The 14,593-nt window shown below is 44.3% G+C and overlaps 1 protein-coding gene across 2 annotated transcripts in view; it reads right to left on the reverse strand.

Moving 5' to 3' along the window:
• The window catches only part of MYOM3 (myomesin 3), a 450,074-nt gene that overhangs the window by 15,514 nt on the left and 419,967 nt on the right, over nt 1-14,593 (reverse strand). For both annotated transcript variants that reach the window (XM_069622682.1, XM_069622681.1), the window contains 2 exons: nt 10,306-10,344; nt 7,210-7,315 (listed from right to left, as the gene is read on the reverse strand). In XM_069622682.1, coding sequence (XP_069478783.1) covers nt 7,210-7,315; nt 10,306-10,344 — 145 coding nt within the window. The remainder of the gene's footprint in view (nt 1-7,209; nt 7,316-10,305; nt 10,345-14,593) is intronic.

The raw sequence follows: 14,593 nt of genomic DNA on the forward strand, positions 1-14,593 counted from the left end.
GTTGAAAGAAATCTTGACCAGAAATTGCACTGCTGTTTCTTGAATGTAGCAAAAGAATTCTGTTGTTTCACTGTCCGCATGTGAAGTCAAAATGTTTAGCATGCATATACTTATTGATATTGATATTTTATTTCTATCGCGCTCGTACACAAGTGTTTCAGAGCGCGACAAGGCAAGGGAGGGGAACAGGGTAGTACTAAACAGCGATCTTACTAGGTCCAGTGACATTGAGAACGCGCAAGTGCATGGGATAGGGGAGGGAAAAAGTGCATGGAAGGGGGGAGAGGTGGAAAGTGCGAAGCAGAGGAGAAACAGATAAATAGCAATAAATAAATAATAAATATAATAAGATATTGGCTGCATTGTGAAGATCCTGATCGGCTGAGAGGCTGTCAATACCCACCTCCATGTACTAATAAGGATCAGTTACAGAGACAATGTCAACATCAGAAGGGGTAGCAAATCCCAGAGGGACCTTTAAGTCGTCTCTTTTTGATTGCCTAATGATGGTGCTAGTAAAATGTTCTGGCAAAAGAAGAGGTGGACTTCATTGACAAACACCCAATGTACTTATTCTATAAATTGACCAAAGATCCATAATCCCCACAGGCCAGTGGGGGAACGTCCAATAATATCAGGAACTGGACATTGGACAGAGAATCTTTCCCAGTTACTGGATAGTTTGCTACCACAGTTGGTACACATCCCTACCCTCTTTATTCAGAATCACAAAGCATGTATTATCTAGATTAGAGAATACTACCTGGGCGGAATCTTCGTTTTGGGTTACAATGAATGTCTCATCCCTGTATACCTCAATCTTCCATGAACCTGGCCTTTGAGCCAAAGCAAATTTTCTTTCTACTAGTTCAGTTCGTTTTCTGAAATATAACAAAATGTTTACCCAACATATAAGGGATAGACAGCTTGGTGTATGTCTTTGTCTCAATATGAGTTGCATGCCTATATGGTATGTTGCTGTTCTTTTGCCTTTCATCCTTTCAATTTTCTCCTTTTTTGTTTGTGCAATTATTTGATAGTTTTCCAATTGCTCCTGATGGTACTCTGTTTCAACCTCATTTTGGGTACAAGGCCTTTATTATAGTCAAGTAGCATCACCATCATATAAATTTTTATTATATATCCCATAAATTCATTGAATATGATGAGCTCTATTTCCTAGGCCTATCATATATGCTGAAGACCTGAAGTGTCATTTTCTTGTTAATGTCTACAAAGATGGCAACTAGATTTTTCCACCAACATAAAGTTGGTTTAACATTGCAACATACTTTCCACCCTTCCTGTAAAGACACATTGGCCCTCATTACAACACTGGCGCTAAACCATGACGCTATCAGCACCATGGTTGGTGCCGGTGTTGTAACGAGTCCGTCATGGTGAAATGGGGAAATACCGCCCCATTCCAAGGTTGGCGGGGCGGTATTTCCCCATTTCCCCATGGCCCTTCCCCATTCCCATTTTTGCCCCATAGGGCTCAATGGGAATGGGGAAGGTGGCAATTACGGTACCGCAAATTGCGGTACCGTAATTGCCTGCAAGGTCCCTTTGCGGGTCTCTACTTTAACGGCTGGTCCAGACCAGCCGTTCATGTCGGGTCCCGCAAAGGGACCTCGTAGTAAGGCGCTAAGTGCTTAACAGCGCCGCAGCCTTTTACGGCGCCGTTAACCACTTAGCGCCAGGGTCCTAATGACCCTCATTACATTGCAACAACTGGTTTTACTGCACCATGGCTCATTATCTGAAGAAGAGCTGATGCCTGATGTGCGTGTTTTTTTTTTAAACATTTGTTCTGCCATTTATTAGAGGCAATTGGAGCAATATGACTAGTTAAGATTTTTGAATAAGAACAATTTGTTCCAATGTACTTCAAGCACTGAATGCATTTAGCACTTTAATTTGTAAATGTTCACAAACATTTGCCACTTTCTAGTTTAGTTGAGAACCTTTTTATTGTTTTACTGACTCACAAAGTCTATTTATAACACACTTAATACCCAGATGTTTCTAAGCGTTAACCCGAGTAATCGAACCTGTGTTGCTGCTCTGTGTCGTCTTGCTTCCAAGGTGAGCACATTGCCCCTGAGCTATCCTCCCGAGTTCTTAACATACATCTGTCTTGCGAGAAGTCATCAGCAATTTTGATTAAATAAGTGCTCCCAATGCCCCATCATACGTCCCCGGCACGCTAGTCAATCCACCATTATAACATGGACAATCGGCTGCACTCCGGTAGCCAAGTTTCATCTATACCATACCATTTTAATCAGAGTAATATTGTACATTTTGTACTTGGAGACTTAGGCTGATTAATCATTTCTTGAGTAGCAATGATTTGAAAGGATTCTTTTACAAATTGTAACTGGTATATTTATTTAAAAAATTAGCTGGATTGGCTCCATCTCTGGTTATACTGAGTGCTAGACTTCCATCTAGATCCGACAGTCATGTCCATTGCACAAATTGTAGAGTTTAGTTTAGGGAATTCACACATGTAGTGGGGCTTGGGCCTATATTACGAGAAGGGAAACATAATTACTGCACACGCCTAGGTGTGGAAAACCCAGTCCTTGCAGTCAGATCCTGGAAATAGACCAGCATTATCCGTCAACACCTGATGAAATCAAGGTGTCCATATAGAGGGTAATACAATTGTAATTTGTATTTGTGTTTATTGACATTTATAACGCGCTTTCACCAAAGCGCCTTTACAAAAGGATAAACGGTACACAAATTACAGAATGAGATTGGCAAGAAACATCACCAGGTTATGCGCTAGACAAAGAGGAGAGGAAATGAGCCTTCAAGCGACCACAGAAAATATGATAGGAAGAAGAAGAGAATAGTAGGAGGAAGAGATTCCAGTGAAGTGGAGCAAGAAGTGTAAAATAACAAAAGCAAGAGGAAGCGCTAGGGGGTTTGGGAATGACGACGACGATAGGTAGACAAGAGAGTAAAGCTTGTGTAGGGGAATAAATGGTAACTAGAAAGGCAAGATAAGATGGAGCAAGGCCATGAAGACGTTTAAAAACAATGGAAAGTAAATGAAACTGGAGATGGGATTCAAATGGAGGAATAGAGGCAGCGAAGAGTGAGGAAGAAAGAAGAATGGGAAGAGAGATTAAAGAGCAGACGAATGGCAGAATTATAAATAGAACGTAGAGGGGTAAGACGAGATGCTGGGAGTCCAATCAGAAGAGAAGAACAATAGTCAATGTGAGAACAAATGAAAGCAGAGATGAGAAGTTTAGTGGCATTAAATTAATTAAATAAAAGAACAAGCACAATGAAGATTGAAAAGACCAAGACAGCTATTAGGCGCAGTAAGGGAGATGTGGGAGGAATAGCAGAGGGATGCGTCAAAGAGGACACTGAGATTCCTAGTAGAGGTAGAAACGGGAACTGAAAAGGAGGAACGGAAAGAAAAGAGGGGGGAGAAAGGAAAGTGGGAGAGGAGGGAGAGAAGAAAAGGACTTTCATTTTAGATGGGTTAAGATGAAGGAAGTGAGAGCTCACCCGAGACTGGATGGAAGCAAGAACATCAGAAACTTAAGAATCAAGATAGTCAGAGAACATAGAAAAAGAAAAAAAGATTTGGGAATCATCATCATAGAAGTGATAGGACAGATTGAAAAAAGATGAGAGAAGAAATGGAGATAGTATACAATGAAAACAAAAGAGGACCGAGGTCAGAGCCTTGGGGAACACCATACAAAGGAGAACGTGGAGTGGAAAGCTGAGCAGCTCAAGATACAGAACAAGAACGTTATTGCTACTTTGATTCATGTCTAAAGTTGCTCTACAAGGTTTCTCTTTAGTCAGTGCTGCTTTTCCCTAGTGCTTTTCCTCACTCCCTCTATCAGACTCACAGGGATGAATGGCTACCGGGTTGTGAATCTGAGACTACAGGTGTCCAGTGACATCCACATATGCGAAAAGATATTCTCTTAGACAGCCATTCAAACATTCTCCAGTCAACAACCCTCATTCCGAGTTGGGCGGTAGCCATGGTGCAATTAGCACCATGGTAGCCTCCCAAACCGGGTCCGGTAGCGGTCTGGTTCAATGGGGACTTACCGGGTCATTCAAACCCTGGAGGACCCGGTAAGTCCCCATTGAACGAACCATTCCCCATTCCCATTTGAGCCCCCATAGGGCTCAATGGGGAAGGCGCTAATAACGGGCCCGCGATTAGCAGGCCCGTTATTAGTGCCCTGGGCCCTTAGCCGGACCCGTAAAGGACGTGTGGTCAGACCACACGTCCTTTTCGGTTCCTGCTAAGGGACCTCAGAATTGGGCGGTAAGGGACTACCGGCACTGGTCTCCTTACCGGTGCCCGGCATTCCTTACCGCCCAACTTATAATGACCCCCAACGTATTTATGGATACAGGTGCCACTACCCGGATCAAGTATCCAAATGCCTCGATGAATCAGATTGACTAACAACGGAAAACCATTGTGCTGACGTTATTAGTGACACCACGACATAGCAACGTTAGTCATGAATTCAACTTGCAGCCATGCACGAAGTTACACAAACACACACATGCTCACACCAAGAACATGCCTACACAGCTCTGTAGATAGAGGACAGATACATATACATACTGTCAAAAGCTTTTATTATTTTTCTCATTAGCCAAGTGCAGAAACGCTGAATGCAAGGCAAAAGAAGAGATATAGAGCTTGCAGACGCTTATCGCAACTAATCCTATGGAACTACAGGATCGTATAAGAGGCCTGGAAGAATCGAATACTACTAACCTATAGGAAACATAGCATGGCATAGATATATAGAAATCAAAGTATAACTATAATGAGGTTACATGAGGCCACAACCTATACAGTTCTGTAGATAGAGGACAGATACATATACAAACTGTCAAAGGCTTTTATTATTTTTCTCATTAGCCAAGTGCAGAAACGCTGAATACAAGGCAAAAGAAGAGATGTAGAGCAAGCTTGCAGATTCTAATCGCAACTAATCCGATTAGAAATACAGGATTGTATAAGAGGCCTGGAAGAACCTAATACTACTAACCTATAGGAAACATAGCACGGTATAGATATATAGAAATCAAAGTATAACTTTTATGAGGATACATGAGGCCACAAGCCACAGGACGAGAGATGAAGAAAAGCAGTACTAGACTGCACAGAACAGCAGGCGAGGGCAGAGACAAACAGCACATCCCGAAGCTAAGCGACACTGAGCCATCTGCAGAAGAGCAGAAGAAATCCTCATAAAATGCAGACCAGAGAGCTTGATTTAGCAGTCCTCAATCACGTGATGCGGCCGAGCAAGACAATGGTCATTCACCCGCGGTGGGAAGTCGAATGATTGTCAGCAACACAGACATAAAGTGAAACATGGAATCATTAACAATTTTGCAATGCTGAGGGCACTCTCATAGGCAAAAGTGGTGGCCATTAATGGTTACATTGGGAATATATAGGGCCTCATTATAAGTTTGCCGGTCCCGTAACAATCGTTGTTACCGGACTAGCAAACTACGAGTATGTGATCGGGTGCCTGTCTTCCTGGCAGGTCTGACCTGGTGGGTGGAAAGGCACCTGCTCGCAGACCTTGACGGATGCACCGGCACCATTCATAAATGGTGCCGGTGCATCTGTCCCCCCCATTCCCATTGAGTCCAATGGGACTCAAATGGGAATGGGGAGTAATATTTTCCGGTGCACGGGAAGGGGCAATTACCGGGTCTGCCAGGGCTGTAATGCTCCGGTAATTGCCCATTCCCGGATGCCGGAACAAAATTGCTCTGGCAGCAGCCGTGCCAGCTTCACCGGCACAGCTACCGCCAGGGTCATAATGAGGCCCATAGTCTTTCTCATCACCTTGAGAAGGTGCATGGACCACTGAGAACTGGGCCTGGGGAGACCAGCTTCAGCCAATCAGGGAACAGAAATCTAGGAGTGGATGGCAGAGGGTAAGGGTCAATGGTAATCCTGCGAACCTGCAACAATGTAATAGATAGTTTCTTGGGGAAGGGGCAGGCACGCCACCTGAAATGTGAGAACCTTTAAAGTAATATCTATAGGCACCGTGCATAGACACTACCAACACTACTACCCAATCCTGTCTTCTAGTACGTTTTTGTGGAAGAGCCCCACGTTGTGACGCAGAAATGAAACAAAATGACCTGGCATGGGCTTAGGAGCTGTGAGACCAGGAGATTTCGAATGTCCTGTATGATCCCTGTCTGTTTGTGTAATAAACGACAGTTATACCGTGCCCTTGGATGAGTCCTCCATCTGTGCACTGGGGGAGAGTTTGTTGGGCCCTGGAAGCTGGACTGGTGAGCTTGGAGTGTGACCCCCAGTCCCTCTTGAATACCTAACAGGAGATTCACAGTATAACTAAGACAATAAGATTATAACAATTAGGTATATCCAAAAGGCTAACAGTGGAGCAAGAGTTCCATGTTCTGAAGTGACTATATGTGAAATATAAATCTTTTCAGAATATTATCCCCAAACTGTCCATTGACATGTATGCCAAATTAAGTGCCCTATACACTTTATTTATTGGGACTACAACATTTTAAATAAGAAATATTTTTACAAATTCATAAAATAAGGGAGAAACAAGACTTTCTTTAGTGGCTTGATGTAACTTTGGCCAAACACCATGGAGAACATCTATCATAGCAGAGGCAGCTCAATCATGAGGTTCTGTAGATACAAAGTTTGGGGGAGTAGGGTCCAGCTGAGACTAGATCATGGATATCGGGAATGGTTGTGAAGGACAGGTTGGTACATGGTATGTTACTTAAGCATTTGTAAAAAGCTAATCCACCACTGATACAGTATAATAGTGCTGTATGCCCTTTCACGTATGGGATACACAATGGCAGAGTAGGTACACTTTTGAGAGAGTGGCTTTAGCTATCGAGTTACAGTTTTGCGACCGTTCATTGAGTATGTTTAAGGGGCACATGCAGACAAAGTAATTTGCCCAGAATCGCAAAGTGTGTAGTCAGCTTTCGAAGGTGTAATTACAACCCTTTGCTGTAAGATGGATGAAAAGGCCAGCCAGGTATCCACTAGCCCTCCCATCTTCTATGGGGAAATTATGCCAAGCTCACACTCCTTTTGGGAGGCCTGACTGGTCAGTGTAGACATAGCCACAATGCAGACGTATAGGGATAATTAGACCGTGAACATACTTGTGGTACCAGGTTGGTTTCATGGCGTCTGTAAAGAACTTCACTGTGCTGTACAGTTTTATGCCTTCAGCAGTGCTTTGAACTTGCAGAGGGGACGCAGACAAGCCTGGTAACAAAAAGGGAGAATCCAGAGAGGTAGAGTTAGGTACACGGTATACAGTTGCCATCGTTACTACAAGAGCTTCACACATGACATACACTTGACCAAAAATAATTCAATGCTTGCTATTCAATTAGTAAATTATAACATGCCTAGGAAAAAAAGATTCAAAATGGAATCATGATCAAAGGACACCACCACAAGCCTTGCTGCAATGTAAGATCTGGCTACAATGCTCCTAGGTCCAAGCAAGGAGGAAAGCCCTTTCAAATGGCTCAATATTGTGCAGGATGACCAGGTCTACAAAACAGCTGCTCTGAAAAGGTGAATAGCCAAAGAACTGATGGGAGATGTGGACTTTGAACTCTATGAAATAACACATCATGAATGCAAATGCAAGAACTAGGTAGAGGCATGGTAGCCTAGCAACAACCTCCTATGTTTATTGGTCGATTTGGGCATTGGAATAAAATGAACTTCCCGTTCAGTGGATCTAACGCGAACCTCAAACTGAAATAATATATCATTGACAAATAGACTCGATATAGCAATGACAGAATAACACCAATCACTTATGTATACTGGTTAACATTGATTGTGCCATGTGACCCAGCCTCGCTTCATGGACAGGTTGAGAGATTGGCCTTAGGGGGTGGGGTACCTCTCAAACCCTGTAGATGACGGGCCCGGGGGCAGAAGAGCAGGGATCTTTGGCACAGTCTCTAATTTTCCAGGCTGCTTGGCAGGAGAGAACCACACTGGGACGCTTCCCCGTCTAATCCCACAGAACACCATCTTCCTGAAGTACCTGCCATGTTCCACATCCCTAATTCTGCCAGCAAGCATGTGTTAAGTTCACAGGCTTGCACAGGTTTGTACATCCTCCCTTGGCACTTGTGGACCTGTTGGGGAGCTCCAACACACCCAGGGAGTCCATGTGCAAGTTCACAAACACATTCACAGTAACTGTGTACTCTGCCAGAAACAACAGAAGCCTGCGCTGGTTCGTGGACCTGGGGTATGGGAGTGTATTGCAAAACCTATGGAGAACTCAGGGTCAGCCCAAGATGAAAGCCAGACAACCCGAAAGTTCCTTCACTTATGCCAAGTAAACAAACAGCCAGATTACAAAAAAATAGCTTCTCCCTATTCAGTCATGCCTACGAAGGGAGTCCAACATGGCTGCAGTAATAGATGTGACATCAGGGGAGAGTTATTCAGAGGAGATGAAGATACATTGACGATGAGGCAGGATCAGGAATGAACAAGAGAAACCTCAGGCCCTGGCCAGCCAGGGTAGGCAGGTTCCGGTGGGCCAGGTCAGCTTTATGCACACCCAGATGGTGGGAAGAGAATCAAAACAGGTTCACTTTAAAGAGAAGGAGGGGGTAAGGTTTCTAGCTTTCCCTTTCCTCTATGCCAGCGATTTCATGCCTCTGAACTTCTTATTTGAACTGTTGTAGTCCCAGGGTACGGAACCCTGTGAACCCCACACCTAAAAACAGCAAAAGAAGAGGGCGCAGCAAAACTGTGAGCTCATGACACCTGAGTAGAGGGAGGTAGTGCTGAGACTGGGATGTGAATATGAGAGCCAACACTGAGGGGCCTGCACCCGCAGTCGGCAAGAAAATACTTACAACGAGAAGCCAAAGAAGTGGGAGGATAAACCTCTGAGCATGCAACACCAGAGCAGAAGAAGGAAGGGTAACCTCCACAAGCTCTAATGACTGGTACCTGGACGCCAGAGCTGAGAGTCTTAGCACCGTCAGTATGTGTAAAATTGACTTTCAAGGAGTTGTGACAGTTTCGTTGGCCTGATTATGTTTCCCTTTGGTTGGCAAGCTTCCCATTACATTTTCGTTGACCCCCAATACATAAAAAAGGGGTCTTGGCCTTCCTTCTTGTCTCCAACTATTCACTACATGCTCGCTATGAAATAACAAGAATGATCCATGGGGTGGTTGCAAATGAGTGACAGAGAATCTAAACTCTGAAGTAAGAGTGGTGAGGTTTTACTGGGGTACAGTAATGGCTGTACTCCCTGCCCAGACCACACGAACCTTATGAGTCACTGTTGGTTGACTGCAGCAGGTTTCCCAGGTGAACCCAGACAAACACAGAGAGGAGCTGCGTGGTTGGGTGCTGCCCTTTGCCTCTGACCCTTAGCTGAGGGCTGCCTGGGCAGAAGCTACCCTAGGAGATTAAACTAAAAGGGGGCAGGGCCCGATCACGGGGCGGTGCAACGTATGGGTGACAGGGAAGTGGAAGACTAGGAGGCTTGTGGGGAGGGGAACAGGGGGCATGAGAAATGGCAAGGAAAGCACTGAAATTTAAAAAATAATGCAACAAAAAAAGGAAGGACACATGGGCCAATGCAGACGGGGGTGGGGGCGAATGTGTGGGCACACCAAACAAACTCACCACTGAGCAGCACGTCCATGTAAAAGTGCACTCAAGGAGTCTACAATGGGGCTAGACCCTCGTAGCCTATCACAGGACAGTGGGGGGAGGGTTGGGAGGCAAGTAAGTGGAAGACTACGGGGTTGCTGGGGAGGGGAACAGGGGGCACGAGAAATGGTGAGGAAATCGCTGAAATTGAAAGAATAATGCAAAAAAAAAAGAAAGAAACACGGGCCAAAGCAGAAGGGGGGTGGGGTCACAGGTGAAACAAACTCTCTGCTGAGCAGCATGTCCATGTAAAAGTCGAAGAGTGACGAACTAAATTAAATATGGCCATGATAGAATATCTAAAATCCCCTATGCATATTCGATGCCTTAAATTGGGCCATGACATAAAAAGGAACACTCATGGAAAAGATGGCAAACAGGTAACCGATGCATTATGATCACATCTGAGCAAATCATCAGCTGGAGAGTTCACTGGTGAGGTGATTAAAATGTATTCTCTACATGCGTCTTCATTGTGATATGTACATCACCACTTTTCCGATTCCCTTTTATCAATGAGTAAGATGGGGAATTTACAAACGACTTACCACTCATTCTGCAAAGGGCTTTCAGGACCTCATCGTATCCTAGAAAGGTATGAAAAAGAAATACATCCCGTCAGCATTTATTCATGCAGACACATTTTATCCACAATGTTACTTACTGAATATTTGAGATTGTAAATGCACCACTGTACACGCCAGCTTTTTTAGACTTAAAATGTAAACTACACCTCTATATTCGCCTGTACGTATATCATCAGAATGTTGCTACAATTACGGACACTCAGCCGTACCCACGCTTTTAAAAGAGGGAAATCCTTTTTACTTTAAAGAATATTTGTACATGCTTGCTATACTTTTTCCTCCCTAGCTACTCTATCTGAAGAGGTGTGCAAGCCTTCGTTTTTCCTAACTCTGGTCCCAATACTGCTCTCAGTTGAGGTATCTGCAGTAGAGGAATGAACCAGCACCAACATTAAATCAACAGTGCTTAACAATAGCATATACACAGGCTTTTCTTGATGAGGTTTAAAATGATAAAACCTGGCAAAGCCCAACTGGGATCAAATGTTTGCTTCTCAATATAAGCCAGACAAACTCAGTGTTCAGGTCTTCTGCTGGGGGGGGCGGGGGGGGGGGTGTGTGTGTGTGTGTGTGTGTGTGTGTGTGTGTGTGTGTGTGTGTGTGTGTGTGTGTGTGTGTGTGTGTGTGTGTGTGTGTGTGTGTGTGTGTGTGTGTGTGTGTGTGTGTGTGTGTGTGTGTGTGTGTGTGTGTGTGTGTGTGTGTGTGTGTGTGTGTGTGTGTGTGTGTGTGTGTGTGTGTGTGTGTGTGTGTGTGTGTGTGTGTGTGTGTGTGTGTGTGTGTGTGTGTGTGTGTGTGTGTTTGCACTCATAACTACTGTGGCAGGGAGAGGCCTGCAGCACTGATGGCGATGGAAGGAGCCTGCAAGGAGCATGCCCTTATTAATTTTGTGTGGTGAGCTCATATTATTTATATGTCTGTCAAGCTCACGGATCAGTTTACCTGTAGGAAACTGATATCGTTCTCTTGCCATTCATTGCTTCAGGCCCTGTACTTTCACTGTAGAAAATGTGTATGTACACCCTTTTCAGCCACCACCCATTTAAGTAATGCACCTCACTATGCCCGTATTTCTCTACTGCATACCTTGTGCTTTCCACAGCATTTTTAACTTTGCGCAGTCCACTGACGGCTTTGGTATGGTAATGTTTATTTGTAAAGCGCCTATAGCGCCTATACACAAAGCAAGTGTTTCAAAGCGCTCATGGAGGGAGGGAACAAGGGGCAAAAACAACAGTCACTCCGAGCCCTTGAATTTCTGAACCAGTCTGCCCAGGCAGAGTAAGTGCATATAATACAATTAACAGTGTAGATAACAGCAAATAGGCCTGACAGCGATTCTGCAGTTTTTCCAAGTGCATTCAGGTGCCACCATGCAAGCAGGGGAAACAAGGGAGATAGATAAGCGATCTTCAAAGCATGGTACGTTCAGATCGTGCATTACCCTATTTTTATGGAAAGACTGGCTTCAATTGTTTTTTCTGCAGTTTCATTGATTGGAGACCAGCCTTTCCCTAAACTTGCATTGAAGCCAAGGAATGGGGTTTCTGAATATAATGAAGAGGATGCAAGTGAACTGCTAGCCACTTAGGATTGTAAAGCTTGTGCCAAATGTTATACTTTTAACAAGAGCAATATTCTGCTTGTGTGGAAAATATATGGGAACACGCTGGTAAACAAATGCAGAAGAAAAAGATATAAACCCTGAAAACAGGAAAGAATAGATCTCAATGAAACATGTAAAAGGGGGTGTCCGGTCAATTGGTCGACAACAAACTGGTCGACGGGACAATTGGTCGACACCATTTGGTCGAATGCCAAATGGTCGAATTTTTTTTTTTTAATTTATATATGTGTTTTGTGGGTTTTCGTGTGAGGAAAAAAAAAAAAAAGAAAAAAAAGGGGGTTGGGTGGGGGACCCCCCAAAAAAAACCAAAAAAAGGGGTAAAAAAAAAAATAATAAATTCGACCATTTGGCATTCGACCAAATGGTGTCGATCAATTGTCCCGTCGACCAAATATTTTCGACCAACTGACCTAGAACCGTAAAAGGGCTGTCAGAATGATCTATGTTGTCATAGGTTTCACCACTAGGGGGAGCCATGTTAGGACTAGCTGTGGTTTGAAAGACAGTCAATACTGAGCTCTACTCCTGCACATGGGTGTCTTTGCATTTCTTTTGGAAAGGGTAGGCAATTGTGTATTGCATAATAGGTTACATAATGCAATGGCTGGTGATTCTGAATAGCTGGAGGATTCTAAATTACATCCTGAAAACTACTACTTCTATTTCTTGAGCAGGTGAAAAGGGCACAGCTACCGAAAGAGAGGTAGTCAATCCAGGGCGTCGGTTTCTCCTTCACTTTCCAAGGCTCATAGAGGGAAGAGGAAGGTTGTCATCAGGCGCGTTTCAGCACATGGTGTGCTTCAGCAGGTGGCCACAGGAGCTCTTTTAGCTTGCATCGAAAATGTTCCCCGATTACCCGCCCCACCTCCCTTTCAGTTAACCATTGTTTTCCTGCTGAGATCCTGTTGCTGCTTCTGCCACTTGTGCCCGCTTCTAGTTTACAGCCCCCGTTTGCTGCTTGGAGCCTGATGTACGCCTTCTACACATTTGATTTCTCTTGCCCCCTAGACGTCAGTTATGCTATTCTGCTATTAGTCTCTAGAGGCTTTACCCAGGACAATCCATTCCACCCACCAGTGCCCTTGCCCATTATCTGCCCTTTTCTGTAGCCCAGAGATTGCTTGTTCTCAGCCCGCAGTACCCTTATTGTCAGCTCGCAGTTCCCTTGTTCTCAGCCGGCTCTGCACTTGTTCTCAATACCCGGGGAACCTATTCCCAGTCTCCCAGTGGGTTGTGCCCGGTCAGCAACGCCCTTATTGCCTGCCTGCAGAACTATTATGCCCAGACTGCAGAGCCCGTATTGCCAGTCTGCAGAGTCCTTGTTTCCAGTCTACACAGTGTCAGGTCCTAGCCAACATCCCTCATGGGCGATCGTGAACCCCCCCCCATTATTTGTATCAAAGAAGTACTTACTATTCTCACTTTCCAAGCCTCTCTCCCAGCTCCCAAGGTTCCCTCTCTATTGCCTCGTATGAGTTTGGAGGCAGGGTCAATGTTTCCTATAAGCTTTCTTTTCTGCAGGAAAGTATTGTGTAGTTACCCATGACACTTACGGCTCTTCCTCATTTTTCTATTTCTTTTCTTTTAGTAACTCCACTCCTTATACCTACTTCTTTCCTATAAATTCCAACTACTTCCTGCGTAAATTAAACCCAAACTAAAAACGGACTAAAGACATTTCAATTGGACTCCCTGCAATTGTAGCTAAAGATTAGGACACTTGACTTGTTACTAGTGTTGGTTGCAGTTCTACGCTACTCGCTCTCTCCTTTTTTAGCATACTGTCTATACAGGATACTTAGAAATAAATCCTTGTCATTACTGTACTGCGCTGCTTGCCACGGCTCAGACCCGGAGCAGCTTTGCTCTGGCTGCAGTTTGCACTTCTTCGCCAGTGTCTTGTGCATGCGCTCACGCAATTCAATTTACTTGCTACACGCTAGTTCATCTCCAAACGAGACAGAGGCCTATGCGCGCACCTTCAAATAATGGTACACCGTGCCTACACCTTTAGGTATTTCGCTTGATGCGCGCTCCCGCCCATGCGTTTAACGCTCCCTCAATTTCTTGTTCCGATTCACCTAGAGGAGATACTCAGTGAAACTTTGTAATGCTGCCAGATGCTGTTTATAAAAAACTGATTCCACAAACACATCTTCTGCGCTTGCTCTACGATTTCTCACCTTGAAGTTCAATTCATTCATTCAATTTCCAAATTCAAGCATATGAGATATCAAACTAAAAATAAGTCTGGAAGTTCCCACCAGACTGGTAAAAAGTCTTGGTGGAATTATGCTGCTTCCCAAAAGGTATTCTGAAAGGATTTGGGGGTCTTTGTGTTAGAGCCCCAGACAAGTGGGACCTGCTGGCCCCAGAACTAATGATGAAAGGTAGTGCAGGATGCTCTCAGCAGGGAAGAAATGATGAACCAATCATACTTGAGATATTTTCCGCTCCATTTAAAGGGACAGGATCTATTTCCAATGGAAACTCTGATTAATTTTACAACTCTGACTCTCACCAACTCATACACTCTGACCCATGAACCTACAGGCCTGACTTATCCGGCCCATTAGTCTTATGTATACAAATCATCATCCAACTCTATGAACCACGATTGCTCAC

This window comes from Ambystoma mexicanum, chromosome 11 (genome assembly GCF_040938575.1).
Source record: "Ambystoma mexicanum isolate Mex_15411 chromosome 11, UKY_AmexF1_1, whole genome shotgun sequence".
Lineage (NCBI taxonomy): Eukaryota > Metazoa > Chordata > Amphibia > Caudata > Ambystomatidae > Ambystoma > Ambystoma mexicanum.